This window comes from Piliocolobus tephrosceles, chromosome 11 (assembly GCF_002776525.5).
Source record: "Piliocolobus tephrosceles isolate RC106 chromosome 11, ASM277652v3, whole genome shotgun sequence".
Lineage (NCBI taxonomy): Eukaryota > Metazoa > Chordata > Mammalia > Primates > Cercopithecidae > Piliocolobus > Piliocolobus tephrosceles.
The window spans coordinates 86,457,869-86,477,438 of NC_045444.1; the positions used below are offsets into that span (position 1 = coordinate 86,457,869).

At 39.2% G+C, this 19,570-nt stretch overlaps 1 protein-coding gene across 5 annotated transcripts in view; it reads left to right on the plus strand.

Annotated features, from left to right (window-relative positions):
- Positions 1–19,570, plus strand: part of SPATS2L (spermatogenesis associated serine rich 2 like) — a 176,729-nt gene that overhangs the window by 19,098 nt on the left and 138,061 nt on the right. For 3 of the 5 annotated variants that reach the window (XM_023218305.1, XM_023218323.1, XM_023218298.1), the window contains exon 2: positions 9,066–9,115. Coding sequence is in view for 1 of the 5 variants with exons in the window: in XM_023218298.1 (XP_023074066.1) it covers positions 9,066–9,115 (50 nt within the window). In the remaining 4 variants the exon portion in view is untranslated. Of the gene's footprint in view, positions 1–8,892; positions 8,898–9,063; positions 9,116–19,570 lie in introns of those variants that run through there. The other 2 variants (XM_023218316.1, XM_026454498.2) reach the window with 2 other exon arrangements.

Consider the following 19,570-nt stretch of genomic DNA (forward strand, 5'->3'; position numbering starts at 1 on the left):
ATTACTCCATAGGTGTCACTCCAACACATCATGATATTCTCACCTCCTGGGACAGAGAGTCATCAGGCTGAGGCATGTCCAAACAGCATGCTAGCCTGTGTAGATGGCTCCATGACAGTATCGCTGACGTGACCATGACAGAGAGAGCTCTGATGGCATTGTGTCACTAATGGATGTGTTTTCACTAAGCTGAAAATTCTGTGTTATTTGAAAAGAGGTTTATTTTTCCTCCCACACAAATTCTTTGACTCTCATATTAATGTCAAATATCTGTCAAGTAACACATATGGTGCTTTCTGTGCTATATTTTATTGTACTCATGTACAAAATAGTTTTTAAAAAGCATGTTGTCTGCCTTGGACTAGATGGAAAAAAAGCAATTTAAAACAGTAGTATTCTTAAGAAACACAAATCTATAATATATCAAGGAATAAATGATTGCTTCATAAAAATACTAGTGTTTGTGTCATACTTTATATTTTTCAAAGTGCTTTCATGCACCTTCTTTTGAAAAAAAAATCTGATGTTAAAAATAATACATACTCTTTGGATGTGGAAACTACTGAAATGGATAAAAAATTAATTAAAAGTCAACTAAAATTTCACCTCTGAGAGATTGTCACTGTTAGCATTTGGGGTTTCCCTTTCAGATGTGCATTTGTGTGAGGTTGTAAGTGTATGTACATGTGTATATTTGTGTGTTTTAAACTAGCTCTTGGTGGACCCAGGAGGTTTGTACTGAAAAATCAGCATGACAGTCAGTAAAGAGCTTTGGAATCAGGCATTTGGAGATTTCAACCCTGGCTATACAACTTATATAGTGATTATGAATTCCTTAAACTCTCTAAACCTTAATTTCTACTTCTATAAAATGGGGATAATAATACTATATACCTAGTAAGTTTATTGTAAAAATTAATAAGATAATACAAATAAAGTACATAGTATGGTTCTTGGCCCATAGCATATGCTCAGCAAATGTGAACTATTTTTATTATGCAGGTTTTCTTTTCTGCTTTCTTCACTTAAATTCTGGAGTAAAAATTTCCTTGTCATAAAATATTATTTGAAAAATATTTAGAATGATTGCATAAATTTCAGTATATGAATATACTTTAATGTTATTCTATGGATAAACAATTTTTAATTCACTGTGAGCACAAAGAACACCCACAGCTAATATCCTTTACATTATGTTTTGTGAATAGACAACAAATTCAAAATGAATTACTAATCGCATTTTATGGAGAGGCAGAAAAAACCTGACAATTCTTTAGTGTCTATTAATGTTCCAGTTATATGCTATGTTCTTTACAACAAAATTCTCTTTTAACTTTCACAACCCCTTTGAGGTAAGTCTGTTACACCCATTTTTCAGATGACAGAGCTCTGAGGGAAGATAAGTCGTTTGCTCAAGGTCACGGAGAGATAGTGGTGGTAGAGATGGTGTTTGAAGCCAGTGTCAGATTTCAAAGCTTACACTTTCTCCATTCTGGCATGTAGTTCATGCCTATCTTTTTGAGGCTTGCAGAATGAATAGTTAGCATTGTGCCTTCTACAAAATGTCACTTGGTGCCACATGAAAGATAGGATACTTGGCTGGAATGCTTGACTTACTCAATATAGTACCTCTTGCGTGTGTGTATTCTTACATGTTTTGGAATCAAGCCTCATTAAAATAAGGTGTTAACTAAAGGAAATGAAGCATTGATATGATTATTTGATGAAAAGAAACCTCAAGGAAGAAAATATTTATTGGGTTGATAATATAAAACTCTTCTTTGTTTTAGTTGTACGGACTAAGCCAGAATCACTATCTCCCTAGGAATCTGGGTATTTCACGTAAGTCAGTTTATGAATTCAGCAGTAACAACAGCCAAAGTAAATTGATGCTGTCAAAGGAATTGTACGTTTCATTACTTGTATATTAGGGGTTGAATGGAAAAACTTTAGCCTTAGCTGTAAGCTGATACATCAGGAAAGAGCTGTAATAATTGCTGTAGGTATAAGTATAGATATATGAGAGATGAAGTATACTAGGATAAGCCCCCAAAGAATTATTTGGTGAACTGACAAGTTGTCTTTAAAAAGTCAGCCATTCGGAACATTTCTCTTGGCAGCTCTCAAATCTGACTTACAGTGTGTACTGTGGCAGCCAATTTTGTAGGAAAAATGCATAATTAATGTGAAGATCAAGGTACAGGTATTGCCAGTCAGTACCTAACACACAGTTTCTTAGAACAAAGGAGCAATTGAAGTTGTCTTTTAATAGGGTAATCCTGGTTTGTCATTTTCTGGGTTCAATTCTTAGTAAAAATGGGGGAAAAAAACCAGCTCTAGGAGTAATATTTCATATCTGAGAGGTACTTTGTTGCAGAGTTTATAACCAACTGTTGTCTAGTCAAGAAAGCTATCTTTGATTTTTGAGATCTTGAATTTTTATAGCCTTTGAGCTTGCTCATTTTTGTCTTAGGATTATTCTGATTTTCCTTCAGTCATTTTAGTTTTTGCAAGGGAGAAACAGTGTCACTCATGGCCCCAAGGCCAAAAAGCCTTCCAATCTCGACAGAACATGACCACCAACTTGGCATGTTGGTACTAGCAAGTTAAATTTGAGCTTACTATGCAACTAGTGAATAGTTAGAACTGTGAACAGAGAATTAGCTATGGGATCTGCAGGTTGGATTTACAGCATGGCTCCGTTGTGTGGTAGCTGTCTACCCCTGGGCAAACAACTTTCCTATCCCTGAGTGTCCTCAGCTCTCAAGTGGAGATAATGACTACTATATAGTCAGAGCTCATTTGGAGGGTCAGATGTATTGAGCAAACCATTGGTTCACCCACAAGTCTGCTTATGATTTGTTTCTAAGTTATTAATTAATGGCTACAGGTCATCCCCCTCAAACATGAGCCAATTTACTATTTAAAATATTTTCAAATGAAGCATGGAAATATTTGTAAGATATATGTAGAAATGTATGACTCCTGGGGCGAACCTCACTAGACCCTTCTAACTCTTTGCTTAGACTTTATCCAGTAATAATGGGACAGACCCTTTTTCTGCCCTGGAAACTGCTGGTGCCTAGCTTAGAGTCTCTCAGAGTTTGGATGCTCACACCCAGGGCATATTCCTCTAATGAGGGAGGGGGCCTTTTGACTTCAATAGGTGGTTCCTTTGATCCCAGTAAACACCTTTTTAGTAATAGGCATTTAGATCTATTGTGTTGTTCTAAAATAGAAACAAAACTGGTATTTGATGCATATTTTACCCTTCAATAAGAAAGGCTCAAAAAAAAAGAATATAAGGTAGAAAAAATATTTCAGAAGATTGCATTACAGAAAATTATAGGCAACTCTTTTATTATTAAAGTAATCCCAGTGCTGAAGGGGAGAAGGAAAGGGAATGGGAATTTGGGAACTTTGACACTGGGTAGTGTCCGTGCAAAGGTTTTTGGAGGTCTCTCTTGGTTCTTCCCCCCAGTGCTGGTGATGAAGTGAAAGGCTCAGAAACTGCTTCTGGATGTGATGGCAAGAGAGTAAATCCCAACTCTGGGGCTGCTCTGACTCCCTTTTCCTGGTCTGCTGTGTTCTGACCTCCCTGGCTTTTATGGCCTCCCAGATAGTCATGGTGGGTCGCCCTTTATCTTAGTCCCTTAGGACAACAGGATTTGCTCATTGACCACCCTTGCTTGGACTATACTGTAGGACCTTGAAGGTGTTTCAGGCAATTAATGATTGAAATGTCTCTGTGGAGTTCCTGAGGGATGGAAGTGTATGAGCTAAGTGCTGGACATTTTAGACAAGCCTCTATGACTGCTTAGCAGTAGGGCGCCCACCCAAGGCCCACTGGTCCCAGGATTCTCTGAGCATGCCAGGTGGTGAGGGTCAACCTACTTGCTATTCTTATTTGGAATCAATTTCTAAATTCTATTTCTCCTTCGACACAGGAAACTATTCTGAATTTCCCTTCTTTGCTTTGGTACCAAAGCTTTCATTGAGTTCATCAGCTATTTCCTGAGTGTCTCCTCTGTACCAGGCACTGTGAGAGAAACAAAGGGGAATCAGGTCTTGAAAGGAAAGAATGTACATGCCTTAGGTAAGAAGCAAGATGTGTCTCCAGAGTTGAGAGAAGGGAGAGCTGAAGATGCAATTAATTTTTTTCTGTTGTACTTTCTATACAATAAATTGTACTACATAAAAATCTATACTAATATCCATTTGTGTGGCAAATTCCATTATAATGAAAATCTCTGTTATCTAGCAACTTAGGCAAGTATCAGTAGAGCACAATTCCAATACAGCAGAAGACTTTAGAGAGCCCCTTGTAGTGAGCTGAAATGGGATTTGACCTATATATTAAGCTTTTCATGGTTTTGATATTTTTCATTTCCATGTGTCAACAAATACCTGACTTGATATTAAAGCCAGTTAAATCAATATTTCTTGCTGTAGTCAAGGTACAGCAACATATATCCAAGGGCAACATCTCCCCAACAGCCATATTTTGTTGAGTATATATATTCTATCATAAACCTAACTGATTGAACTACCTTCAGAGGAAAAGGATGAAAACATCAACATAGCTACCATAAAAAAAAAAGCCAGAGAATCTGTAATCTTGTATCCTACCCCTCATTTAAGCAATTCCATAATTTATTTTGCTTTCTTAATCATAAGGAATGACAACATGGAAAATATTTTTATTGTGATAGCTGTGGTTTCTTTCTCTATCCTCAAATAGAACTGCTTTAATCCTTCTCCCAAATTCCGTCCCATTCAAAGGATTTCTGAGCAGGTACATGTGAGCAAAGTGGCAGGTACAGCTGAACCCAAGAGTCTTGGACGTAGGAATCTTTTTATTTATTTATTTTTTTAGACAGAGTCTCACTCTGTTACCCAGGCTGGAGTGCAGTGGTGCCATCTTGGCTCACTGCAATCTCTGCCTCCTGTGTTCAAGTAATTCTCCTGCCCCTCCCTCAGCCTCCCAAGTAGTTGGGACTATAGGTGCACACCACCACGCCCAGCTAATTTTTGTATTTTTAGTAGAGATGGAGTTTCACCATGTTGGCCAGGCTGGTCTTGAACTCCTGGCTTCAACTGATCTGTCTGCCTTAGCCTCCCAAAATGCTGGGATTTCAGGCGTGAGCCACTGCGCCTGGCCAGACTGTAGGAATCTAATAATCAAATAATGGGAAGGAGAGTGGAGTAGAATCACATTTCTATTTACTCTTTCTCTGAAGTTTTAACTATTTGATGATTTCTGGAAGTCACCTATTACAAACTCAGTATTTCTATTAACAAATAGTCTGATGCATCAGTTTATAAACACCAACACATTTATTTACTATGTGTTATCAGAAAAGCCTCACGTATCTTCTGTGTGTTCGTTGTCTAGGTGAGTACTTACCATTTATTGGACTCGTACTCTGTGCTAAGCACTTAAAATAATTCACCTCTCACAGGCAAAATGATGCTCAAGGCACATGCTGTTGTTTATATTTTCCAGATAAACATGAGACTTCAGCTGCTACGTAACTTATCAGAGGGTACTGAGGTAGGAAGGGTATAGTCTGAGGTTTGAACCCAAGTTTGTCTGATTCTAGAGCCTTTTCACGTTTTTTAGAGATGGGGTCTTGGGCTCTTCACAGATGCAATCAGCACATAATGGCCTTGAACTCTGGACTAAAGCTATCCTCTTGCCTCAGCCTCCCAGGTAGCTGGAGCTACAAGGGCTTGCCACCATGCCTAATTCCTTTTCACTTTTTAAAGGCTGTTTTCCATAATATATTCTGAGATTGAAAAAAAAATTCAAATTGTTAGAGTAGTACATACTCATTATAGAAAGTTTAGAAAACAGAAAATTATTAAAAGGAAGAAAAATTACCTGTAATCCTTCACCCTAGGGATTATCACTACTGAAATTTCAATCTTTTTTCTTTCTAGGCTTAAGAAAGCTATTTATTAGCTGGGCGAGGTGGTGGGCGCCTGTAGTCCCAGCTACTCGGGAGGCTGAGGCAGGAGAATGGCGTAAACCCGGGAGGTGGAGCTTGCAGTAAGCTGAGATCCGGTGAGCTGAGATCCGGGCACTGCACTCCAGCCTGGGCGACAGAGCAAGACTCCATCTCCAAAAAAAAAAAAAAAAAAGCTATTTATACAAATGAGCATTGTTCCTCAAAGTTGTCCTCTTTGAGGTTTATGCATGTATTCCAACAATGTTGCCATTGCATAAAATAATTTTGGAATCCCTTTCAGAGCCAGTTTAGGAACCAGCTTTTCTCTAGACTCCCATGCACAGGTTACTTTGGTAGAAACATAGTAAAGACAGTATATCTGCTACTTGAAAACCTATCAAAATAATGCATGATATGTTTGACCATTCCTTTTTTTTTTTTTTTCGGAGACAGAGTCTTGCTCTGTCGCCCAGGCTGGAGTGTAGTGGTATAATCTGGGCTCACTGCAACCTGCAGCCTCTGCCTCCCCAGTTCAAGTGATTCTCCTGCCTCAGCCTCCCAAGTAGCTGGTATTACAGGCGTGTGCCACCATGCCTGGCTAATTTTTGTTTTTGTTTTTTTTTTTTGAGTAGAAATGGGGTTTCACCATGTTGGCCAGGCTGGTCATGAACTCCTGACCTCAGGTGATCCACCCGCCTTGGCCTCCCAAAGTGCTAGGATTGCAGGCTTGAACCACCATGCCTGGCCCTGTTTGGCCATCCTGTGCCTTCTGAAATCCTATGCTGCAAATATTTAACCATCCTATTAAAAATGCCATCATTGAGTCAGGCGTGGTGGCTCACACCTGTAATCCCACCACTTTGGGAGGCTGAGGCGGGCAGATTACTTGAGGTCAGGAGTTTGAGACCAGCCTGGCCAACATGGTGAAATCCCATCTCTACTAAAAATACAAAAATTAGCCGGGTGTGGTGATGTGCACCTGTAATTCCAGCCACCTAAGAGGCTGAGGCAGGAAAATCACTTGAACCCAGGAGGCGGAGGTTGCAGTGCGCCAGGATCGCACCACTGCACTCCAGCCTGGGTGACAGAGCGAGACTCCATCTCAAAAACAAAAGTTATCATTGCCCTCTCTTGAGTTGTAAATATCTTGTGCTGACTTCTATTGTAGCAGGGGATGGAATTTACCAAAATGCTACTTCCTTCCATGTCAAAGATTGATGGATATTTTGGGGAATGTCTAAAAGTCTTTATTAAAAATTTAATCCATAAATGTTTAATATCTCATTTGACAACTCATGTTATTTATTACTTTGTCAACACAACAGCGTTTGCCTTTTGTGGGGCATAAAGAAAATTAGAAAATTGTTTTTGTCAAAAGTGTGAAAAGTGTATTTTAAAATCAATTCCTTTTTTAATGGAAGTATTACACTCACTAAATTATTACCCTCCGAGGAGTTTTTGTGAAAGCAAATGTATCTGGGTGAGATGAACTGATCTTTATATAAAGTCAGTTGCATTTGTGTAGAAGTAAATGTTTCCCATAGAAGCAGGCACACACACGCACAAGATTGCTATCAAAATAGCCATTGGTATACTTTATTGAAGTCAAGAAAGTCAATTAATTAAGTACCAGCTGAGTTCTTGTCACTTTGGTTTGTTGCATACAACACTACTAACTTATAGAAAACAAATCTAACTTCTACCCAAGCATCGCATTGGTTGTCTTGTTTCTGCCTTATTTTTCACAGACATTCTTACCCTCCCCATTTGCTTAGCATGACACCCCACCCCTTCCCAGACTGCTGGGCACTTGGGGCACGCGCATCCTGGATGTTAGACTGGTGCAGATTGGGACAGACCAAGTGTGTGCAGTTGTCCTCAGGGCTGCATTCTTCCCTTGTCTTCTGGTTGCTGAGATTTCATAGGATGAGAATTCTCCATGCTTATGGAGGTCATGACAAAGTGTAGGCTGTGTCCTGTGTTATATCTTTGGCACTATTCATGGTGCCTAACACTGTGTTCATTCAATGTTTGTTGGCTAAATAAAGGGTTATATTTTTTCAAAACTGGACTGGTAGGGAGAAAAAGTCCAAAAGAAAGTCAAAGTTGTAAAGTAGAATCTCAGGGCTTAAAGCCTTTAGGTCAATCCTCTCATTTAAAGATGAAGCCCAGAGAGGTCAGCTGGCTTGGAGAAGGTCACCCAGAGAGTTGGTGCCAGAGCCAGGAACAGCATCCCGTGTCCTGAGGCCCCGTCCGCTTCTTTCCAGTGCCTCCCTCGCAGTTGTTCTCCAGTCATTTTGTGGAGGTCAATCTTCTGCGTCTCGTAGGACCAGTTAGCAGAGCATTTGAATCCCCACACAGTGCTCAGCGGAGTGTTAGAGACATAGGCATTCTTAAGAAACACGTGAAGTGATAGGTGACCGAGTGAGTGATTGATTGGTTGACTTATGACCTTGGCACCCATCTTTCCACCTGAGCGGTTACTGGTTGAATGGTGAGTTCTTTGGGATTGTGTGTACTTTATAGGATATCTCTGGGAGAGGAGAGGATTATAACAAGAAGAGCAATAGCTAACATTAAATTGGACCAAATATTTTGGTGAATAGTCCAGGCTCTGGAACTTGATTTCCAGTTACATTTTCATGAGACAGGTGATTTGACCTCTCTGGTGCCTCATGTTCTAACACCTGTAAAGTGCCAGTGATACCAGGGCCTACCTCAGAGTATTGAAGAGTTAGCCTATGTGAAGCCCTAGAACAATGCTAGACACTTCCTAAGCAGGCAATAAATGTTAGCTAGTGTTGGTGTTACTGAAATGTCACTATTATGTGCTAGGCAGTCTGCTAAATGCATTGCATATGTTATATATCATCCAGTCCACAACTTTGTGAGGAAAATACTATTATTATCCCCATCTTACAGTTAAATAAACTGAGGCACAGAGAGGTTATTCCACCTACCCAGAGTCACATAGCTATTAAGTCATGGGTGAATACGAATTCCCTGTCTGCTTGACTCCAGGTCCTGTGCTTGGGTTTTGAGTATGATGGGAAATGGGTGGTGTGGCTACTAATTTGAGACCTGCCTGACTTCCCAAATTTCCATTTTTCCTAGAGCGCTTCAGAACCCAGGCTGCTTTCAGGAACATTGCTGTGGATTCCCAGGTGAGTAGAGATGGCCGTTCCCTCTCTGTGACCTCCTACTGCTGCCATGGCTAGCTGTCCCTACACCTGCAGCTGACTCCTGGGAGCCTTGTCACAGCCTTTGGCAGCCTCTGCTGCCTCTCAGGGCTCAACACCAGAGTTTTCTTTTAGAGTGTGTTGACTGAAGTTACTCCTGATAGGACAGTGGGGTCTGGTGGATGTAAGTCAGACCCCACCCACATCCCCGTTCCCCACCTTCCTTGCCACGTCTGTGGATCTTTAGAGTAGTTTCATGCATATGAAATACTTTGAAGTACCACAAAAAAATAGGGCTTTTAAAGACATTCTTGTGATTTAGAGAGTGGTGGGCTCTGGAGCCAGACTGCCTGGCTTTCCCTCCTCATAGTGATAGCCACTTTTGCTCTTGTTGTCCTTCTTGTTGAAGAATGAGCTCCTGTGATTGCAGAAGTCTGACTTGGAATTGACAGTGCTCGGTCTGCATTGAGTGGGAGTAGGACGCAGACTCATGAGACAGACAGCCTGGCTCTGTGTCCTGCCTCTGCTGCCTAATAATCGTGCATTCTTCGCATGTCACTTACTTTTCTGAGCCTCAGTTTCCTCTTCTCTAAGATGAGGATAATTATACCTATCTTGCAGAATTGTCAAGATGTTTTCAAGCTCATGTATGCAAGGCAAACTTACACAAAATTGATATTCAATAAAATGGTAACTGTTATTGTTAATCAGTATTGGTATTTGAATAGGGATATCAAAAGTATTTGCTGAACAGAAAGCATGTTGTTTTAGGTCCATATTTTCCCTGAAAGTATTTTTATTATTATCATTTTTAAAATTTTTCCTTCCAATGGTCTTATTTAAATTAATTTACTTAACAAGCCATATATTCCTTGTGGGAAAATCATCCTTGGTCCAGACCCTGTTAAATAATCATAAATTCCAAATTGAAATAGTCCAAATTAATGAGGTCTTATTGCCTCCTGGATATTTCCATTAATGTTTAATATAAACTTGATTCTTTTTCCATAAATGCAAAACTTTAGTGGTAAGATGATTGTAACTTTTTGAAAAGAGCCGTAAATGTTAGTGGGAGTTGGTTTTTTTTCCATGAATAGAATTGAATATTTTGCTTCCTCTTATTTGAATCACAATGAAAGCACTTTCCGTTGTTCAAAGAGAATTAATATAGAAACAACTGGTTGATTTTCTGTCTCTCTGTCTCCATACACATGTCTGCATGCACAGGCGCACACACTGCTTAGTTTTCCTTTGGTTAGGCAGCTGAAGAGTTACTATGTAAATCCTGGCAGCCTTCTACCCATCAGACAAGCAAGGGCACAATCAATTCCTGTTTTCTTGAAACGTGTACCAAATAATCAGAAATTCTGATTATTCTGCTGGAAGGCAACAGCTTGATGGAAAGATGTACCAATTGAAAACAATTCTGATCATATTTTTGTCAGGAGAATGAGATGCCTCCAGCTGCCTGTCACTAATCATATTAGAGGTGGAAAGCAGGAATGTTTTACCCTGCAAAAGATTACTCTAATCATGTGTTGGAACGCTACTTGTACTGGCTGCTTATCCCAGAACAGTGACATTAGACATCCTGTAACTGGTCTTGCCAGTTGGTAGTAGTCTAAACCATATGCCACATGAGCACACTTTAGGAATTTTCTAATTACAGCTCAAAGGCTTTACTTTTATCTTTTCGTGCTTGTACTGCAGACATCACTGATTGAAAATGATTTCTCCCTCAGCATAATCCTATTGCCAGCAGTTATGAAAGACTAGGAAGATGGTAAATGAAGCCCACAATAACTGAAGAGGTGTCTGAATTCAATTAGGAAGAGGCCTGTCCCATGTGGACACATAAGTCATATAAATCCATTTTAATTGTGAACTGTGATACTTATCCGGTCATGTTTATTTTGGATGCAAGTGCCAAAGCTGGATTTAGACCAGAATTCCAGATCTTGAAGTTCTAATGACTAATTTGAGTATCCACCGAATCCCTTAATTCATTTCTTAATTTGTTCTCCCAGAATTAGAGAGTTGCTTGGTTGCAATGATTTTCACAAATCTCTCATAGATCAAAATAAATGTACAGAGATGTTTTTCCCCCTAGGATTCACACATTTTGCTCTGATCTCAAGTAACTATTCTTGTTGTTATCAAAATAACAATAACAATGCTGACAATAACAACAAAACTAACATTTTGCAAGGCAGTGTAGGGAATATAGACCAGGGCTCCAGGAGGAATAATTTTGAGTCCCAACTCACCTACTAACAGCAGTGGGACCTTGGTCAAGTTAGTCCCCCTCTCTGTGCCTCAGTTTCTTCTTGTAAAGTGGGACAAATGAGAGTATTCACCTCATTGGGTTGTTTTGATGATTAAACAAGCCCGTATATGTAAAGTATAGGTAGGTTGATATGTTGAAAGTGCTGGCACAATAAAAAATGTTAGTTATTGTGTTGTTTTTGGGAAGACAATGGTGGACCAGAGGCAGATTTTGCTCGTAGCACAGGATTGTCATCTAAGTACGTCCCATTTCTACAGTCCACTTGGAGAACACTTATGATGGTCTGAATTTTGAATTAATCTCTATTATTTGTGCTTGTACTCCTTAGTTTGGCTACAGAAATACCATGTTTTGGCTTTCCAGGCTTGATCAGTATTAACTTGGAACCCTTTTGGTACAAAATTATTTTAAAATTTGAATGAACATTTTGTTCTCTCGGTATGCACAATATTAGCCCTCATTAAGAGGAAAAATTTTATTATAATATGTAAAACGTGCGTGTGTGAGAGAGGGAGAGGGAAAGGGAGAGACAGAAAGGAAAGAGAGAGAGATTTGGAAGAATCAGCTTTAATAAGTTCACTGGAAATTTTCAAGCTCTTTGTTTTTTGTTTTTTGTTTTCTTTTTTTAGAGACAGGGTCTCACTCTGTCACCTGGGTTGGAGCGCAGTAGCACCAACACGGCTCACTAAAGTTCAACCTCCTGGGCTAACACAATTCTCTTGCCTGAGCCTCTGGTGTAGCTGGGACCACAGGTGCATGCCACCACAACTGGCTAATTTTTTTATTTTTTATAGAGATGGGGGTGTCTCACTTTGTTGCCCAAGCTGGTCTCAAACTGCTGGGCTTAAGTGATCCTCCCGCCCTGGCCTCCCACAGTGGTGGGATTACAGGTGTGAGCCACCATGCCTGGCCCAAACTATTTTTTAACACAGTAAAATGCATTTATTGTCATGGCTTAGATTTAGTGATTGTGTAGGAGTGAAAGTCTACTGAGAGATAAATCTAGTAATTTAATGAACTTTCTTCATAGCTTCATAAGAGTTAATTACGATTTCTTAATTCATTGCCAAAAGAATGAATTGCTGGAATTCATTAGGTTTTTTTTTTTTTTAAACTAAGTTAACTGCCTGTGTGTGTCTGTGTGTGTGCATATGTATGTATCTATGTATTCTAGAGAAATATATACTTACATGCATCCAGAGACATGTGTAAAATACTCTGTATCACTAGGAGAATAGATGAATAAATTGTGGTGTAATTCTATGCTGCTAGACTACTATACCGCAGTAAAGAAATGAACTGGAGCTATACACAATAATGTGTCCCACAGACATCATGTTGAAAGACAGAAGATATGGGGTGGGTTTGATAGTTCATGCCTGTAATACCAGCCCTTTGGGAGGCCAAGGCTGGGGGATTGTTTGAGCCCAGGAGTTCAAGACCAGCCTGGGCAACATGGTGAATCCCTTTTCTACAAAAAATACAAAAAAAAACACCTTAGCTAGGTGTGGTGGTGTGTGCCTGTAGTCCCAGCTATTCGGGAGGCTCAGGTGGGAGGATCAATTGAGCCCAGGAAGGGAAGGCTGCAGTGAGCCATGATCACACCACTGCACTCCAGTCTGGGTGACACGGCAAGACCCTGTCTCAAAAAAAAAAAAAAAGAGAGAAAAGACACAAGATTACATAACAGTCTTATTAAAAAACAGACAAAACTAAACTCTTTTGCCAAGGTGTGTATATTCAAGTGACTGAAACATTAAAGAAAAGCAAGGAACTTATTACTGAAAGAATCAGATACCAAGATAGTGCTTACCTCTGAGAAAGGACATGGAGGACTTCCAAGGGTGCTGGCAATATTGTGTGCTTTGACCGGGCTGGTAGTGACGTGGGCAAAATAAATTTTTAAATCTACTTTTCTGTTAAGGAGTTATAGCAATAATTTAAAAAGTTTAGAAGATAAACAAAGTATCTCTTTGGCCTGGCTTAGTTCACACCTTGTCCTGCCTGGTTTTAGGTCTAGAGATTTCTATGATTATAACTGGCTCTTAGAAGTAAATGACTGCATCACTACATGGGAAAGTGGTCTCCAAAGTGAGATATGCATCCCAGGGAGCACCTGAGAAGATTAATTTGGGTGAGAAAAGAAATTGATTAGGACTTGCATTTACATCCATTTTGTTATCATGAAACATTATGGTAACTGATGGCAATTGTATTGACATTGGCACTGGCCTTGAGTCCACATATCTGGTCGTTAGGTATTGCCTGGGGCATAGGCGAGGTCTCCTGAGCAAAGAATGGGAGTGCCCAGCTCAGGGGCTTCCCAGTGGCTTCCCTACTGTCCCATCTGTCTTGGTTATATTGTGAAATATATTGTGCGAGGTTAACTGGATTTACAAATTCTATATTTTAGTTTTAACAAAACCTCACAAACTAGCAGAATTTTTAAAAGATTCTGGAAAGAATTCTCGTAAGTTGAAGACAATTTTAATATTGCAAGCAAGAAAAGAATGGCAAAGCTTTGCATGAACTCTTTGTTAGCCACATTGTGAGTTAATGACAGTGACCGTTGAATCAAATCTGGCAAGAAGCTGGCCACCAAAATTTTATGGTGTCTGGAAAACTAAGGTATTTATATTCACCGTGTTTAATCATGAACTTCGTCTTGTATGTATTGCCTTGAGATATTATGATTAGCAAATATTGTATCCATTCTGTCATCCTTTTTCCATGTTTTATAAGGTATACAACGTATAAATACAATAATACATGTATATGAATTGTAAAAAAAAAAAAAACCAGACACATACAAAACATGTGAATTGAAAATAACTTGGATACTACTGTCATGTAGTTCAAAGGCTACTTACTGCTCATAGCTAAAATGTGTGGAAGAGTCTGCATACCACAATCACAGGCAGGTCATCATACCATTAAAAGACCTTAATTTTTTTTCCTCTTGTGAAACTATTAAAGTGTATTTGATTGTATCACAGCCATTTCTAAAAAAGATGTGTACTGCTGTTCCTCATACCCAATGTGTATCTGATACATAACACTTGTTCTACCAGGACTTAAGTAATTACTTATAATATTTCAAGGATGGAAATGATTTAAATGTTCGTATGTCTGAAAAGCTGATGAATAACTCCCGAAACAAGTTAAACGATTCTTTCAGTATTGCCCCTGACAAGTTCTAAATGTTAGTGTATTGTCCCCTTTGGATCATTCATTTTAAAAGCTGTGAAGAGTGTTGATTCCTTGTTTTTCAAGCACATATACATATGAAACAACCAAATTTCATATTGTTCATACTTAGTGAAATTTTCTTTCTGTTAAAAGAAAATGTCTGTCTTAGAGAAAGCAGACCGCTGAAGAGACAGATATGGTAATAACGATCATTAGTTTACTTAGCCTTGGTTTTCCACAGTGTTGAGTTATAATGTAATCTATAGTTCATCTTTTTAACCAACTCTTAATACATTATCAACCCAGTGCCTCACACTGTTTACAGGGATGATTTATTATTCGTCAGATTTTAAGTACTAATCCATGAAATGTTAAACTTCTATTGGCAGCCACTGCAGGAAGGTTTGCAGGTGTCTTGACTAATGCTTTGAAAGACGAGCATTAGCAGTAAATCACAGCATACAAAATTTTTTAATAAAGTAATGGGAAGGATTTTGCATTCTGGGTCCTCTAAGCTTTGGTATTTGGAAGTTAGTTATGTGGGAAATTAAAGGGGTAAAACATTCTCGGGCTTTAACCCTTGAACTCTGGGCCTGCCATAGTCAATAGCAAAAGCATCTTTGTAGCTTTGTTCTCCTAACCCTGAGATTTCTTGGCTATGGGAACTGACAGAGTGCCAAGTATAGGCCTAATTGCATTCCTTGTTACTGAGAAAAAAAAAACTCAAAGGAATTTTCCTTTTCTTTCAAAGGGGTACCTGGGCATTTTCTGGGATAGCAAAATTGTTTATAAGATGTTTGCAAAACGTTCTGAAAAGAGAACTTGAAGAGGGCTCTGACAGCCAGTTGAAAGGCATGTGTGGCTTACCTGGAGCAGTGGAGAGTTAGGGAGATGCAATTTAAAATGTGAGAGAGATGTGACTTTGTCCTGTAAGAGCTTGCTTGCTCCCTGATGCACAAGCTGATGGCCTCTCTTCTTTTTCTTTCTCTATGTTCTGCTCAAAGATTTAGCAAGATATTACATAAGATATTCAGCTAGCCCCATAATAGACTGCCAGCTGTCTAGGTTCTGCTGTGTTCACCAGTATTCCCTGTGCTGTGTCCACTGCCTAATATGTAAGACATACTCAATTAGTATTTGTTGAATGAACATATATACTCAGGTATTTTCTTCTATGATCTATATATTGGTGATTAATTTATTGAACCAGATATATTCTGAAACAAATTAACTTTTTTTGTTGTTTTTTGAGATGGGGTCTCACTCAGTTGCTCAGGCTGGAGTGTAGCAGTCCAATAATGGCTCACTGCAGCCTCAACCTCCTGGGCTCAGGTGATTCTCCCACCTCAGCCTCCAGAGTAGCTGGGAATACAGGTGTGTGCCACCACTTCTGGCTAATTTTTGTATTTTTTTGTAGAAACGGCGTTTTACCGTGTTGCTGAGGCTGGTATTGAACTCTTGGGCTCGAGCAATCCACTCACCTCGGCCTCCCAAAGTATTAGGGTTGCAGGTGTGAGCCACTGTGCCCAGCCCCAGATTAACTCTACTCAAGGAATCAGTAGCTAATTTTAGTAGATTGAGATCTTCTAATATATGGAGTTTATATTGTAGTGGGAAGGCCAGACAATGAGGAAACATGTAATCAAGTGAATAAACCCAATAGTTATAGCGAGTGATGAGAGCTGCAAAAAACCTGAATAAGGCAAGTGCTGTGATGTAGAGTAAGGGCTTGGAGAAACCAAAGCCTGGAACAACCTGAAAGCCCAGTGGTATAGAAGGAATTGATACAACCTTCCCAAAGGCTTAATTTACTTCAGTAGTTAGCATGTACAATGAAAAGATTCATCTTATCACAGCTTTTCTTAATGAAAATAGTTGTGCCAAGTTCTTACCATACTAAGAATGTCAGTCTACTTTATAGAATTTTGTTTTTAACACATCAGTTGGTTAGTACCAGTGCGAAGGCCAAGGGGTTACCTCTCCACTTCACTTCCCTTCTTCTCCAAGCTGCACTTCTCTCTCAAAGCCAGGCAGCTGTCTCCCAAATGTGCACTGTCAGTCGCTTAGGAAACCAGATGACCAAAAGAGGGTGGATCAGCACAAATTTCTCATCAAAGCTGAAGGAAAGAAAGAGAAAGAACCTCAAAGCCAATGCCCTGCTGACTGTGGGTCAGAAGTGTTATCTTTGTATCTCAAGGACAGAAGGCTTAATCAAGATTTGGGTACAAAGTACACATCATCCTCCAGGCATGCTGAACGATGTCAGCCAGAAAGCTGTTCCTTAGGGTTTACAATTTCCCCTTTTTCCTAAATTAAAAAATGCTAATGTGAACTGTTGACTCTCAACAACACATGTTATTATTGTATATAGGGCAAAGAGTAAATAAGACACTTGCCTCATGAAATAACAGTTCATTTTAACTCAGCAAGCTGGAAGTAATTTTAGCTTTTTTTTTTTTCTTTTTTTAATGCTTCTTTATGGAAGTAGGCCACAATCATTTTTATTCCACTATTCTTTATAACCCTATAGCATGCTTCCTGTTTATACTTTTAAGACCTGTTTTTAAAGACCTTTAAGGGATATCCTTTAATACATTCCTTTTGAAAATAATTATTCATCTATAGTACCCCCTTACAATGTCTGAAAGTTTGAAAATATAGGAACTTCTTAATGAGATGTGTTTAATGGTCTATGCAGAGTATTGAAATGTTTACACCTGGTTTAGTTAACATAAATTATATTTAATTGGTCATTCTGGAAAATAAGTAGATATTTTAGAATAGATTCAGTACCTAAAATCCACCATTTGCTTTTTATGTATAGTATCCATAGATAAATTCAATGCATGTATTTATGGATTTAAAAACATGCTTGCAATAACATAAAGTCAATTCTTAGGGACTTTTAGAAATAATGCAAGGAACATGTCTTGTCGGGGCAAGCAAAAAACATCCATGTGGGCCAGAAGATCTTTATAATTTTTTACAAAGTTTAAAGTGCAAGGCAAGTGTAATTATGTTACTGTTACTTTTTAACGTTTGTGGCATGAAAAACTTCTGGGTTGAATGACAGTCCATAATTTTTTGTTCAAATGCCAATTATGTTCATGTTTAGAGTGAGATTTCCTTTTTCACATGCAACCCGTGTGTCGGGGGTGCCCTGAGTTCCTTAGATGAGATCGTTCACACTGCAGTTGACTTTTCAACTCTCCAGATGACACTTGTGCCTCCACGTGATCCTTCACCTGATGCTTTAACTGGAAGTCTCACTTATAGAAAGAAACCTCAACCCACATCACATCTGCAACCTAAGAGCCTCACTGTGGCCATCTCCCCAGTTTTGCCCATGCATTAGAAAAGGGCTGAGCAATCGCTCATCCTTGGTATTGGGTGGCCTCTCTTACGGTCCTGTGACGTACGCTGTGCTCGCAGAGTTTCTCTGCCCTGCACTCTTTACTCTTGCTGCTTTGGTGTCTTCTTGTGGCTGGTATGTGTTTTGTAGTTATTCTGGCTACCAACAGTTTTTTCTGCAAATCCTCTATCCTGTTGGGTGTCTCTATTCCTTCCTATTCCCCCAACAACACATTCTCTGCACTTCAGCTTCTTTTTTTGCCCTCAATGCTACAAGAAACCAGAAACAAGAAAGCGTGTCTTGATAATATTCCTCTGCTGATTTTCCACTGCCCTCTTCCCTGGGTGAAATTGCTCTTTTCCACAGCACTCTAGTGTTGCCAGCTGCATCTTTGTTCTCTGCTCTTTCAGAGTACTCACATGGAGGGGGTGCAGCGGGAGGTGGGGAGGGCTGTGGGGAGGCATGGCCCTTTCTGCTCAGAGTGGTCCTCCAGAGAAGTGCCGCATTGTCCGGATTGAGGACCTGACCATGGGAAACAGACTTCCTGACAGTCACCATGGGTTACACAAATATTACTTCCATTTAGCTTGACCTTTCATTGTGCTCGAAAAATGACTGAAAATACTTAAATCATGTATAGTATTTTTCTGGAAACAAAAATAAATGGGGTTCTTTTCAGAAGGCACACTTGAACTTTTGCCCTTGCTCTTCCTTTTTGAGCCATTTTATCCAATTCAATGTTTTCTTTTATCATGCGTTTTCCTTTTGTGAGAAATAGTCAGCTAATGTCTCTGCTGATAAAATTATGAATCACAGAAGCAATGTAACTGTTAAAGATAAGGATAGCTCTTATGGCCCTAAAGTACTTAGTTCTGGGAATTCAGTTTTGCTAATATTTCTTAAGTGCTTACTCTGTATGTGCACATATGTGTCACTGGCAGACCGACTTCTTAATTCTAAAACTGCTTTAATGCATTATCCCAACCAATTCTCACAACAACCCTGCGAGGTGGCTAATATTATCATTTATCTGTGTTTTATGGATGAACACACAGAGGCACAGTAAAGCTAGGTAATTTCCTCAAGGTCACACAATTAACCCTGGGCAGGGCCTGGATTTGAACCTAGGCAGTCTGACTTCAGCACCTATGTTCTTAAGCACTGAACTAAACTCAATGACTCAGGTACGTCATAGAACCTCCGAGAACCTAAGTTTCCTCATCTCCAAAATGGGAATAGTAACACTTACCTTACTAAATTGTGAGGATCAAATAAAATAATTACTTGAGAGGATGCACTTAATTGTGATGTGCTCAAGCATAAGGTTGAAGTCTGGGGGAAATGTTGATATGGTGTTTTCTGTTAGGAGTCTCATTGGTGAATTTGTCCTTTGCTGCTTGGATATTCTGCTGGTTCAGATGAAAAACTGAGTTTTTCTTAAGGCTGTTTTGAAACCACAGGAAGACCTCAGGTTTCACAATGAAAGTGATCCTTTCTTTCCAAAACGGTGGCATTTGGAAGTGTTTAGAGGATAGGCAAAATTAACCGTAATTTTTTAATTTTTATTTATTTATTTATTTATTTATTTATTTATTTATTTATTTATTTATTT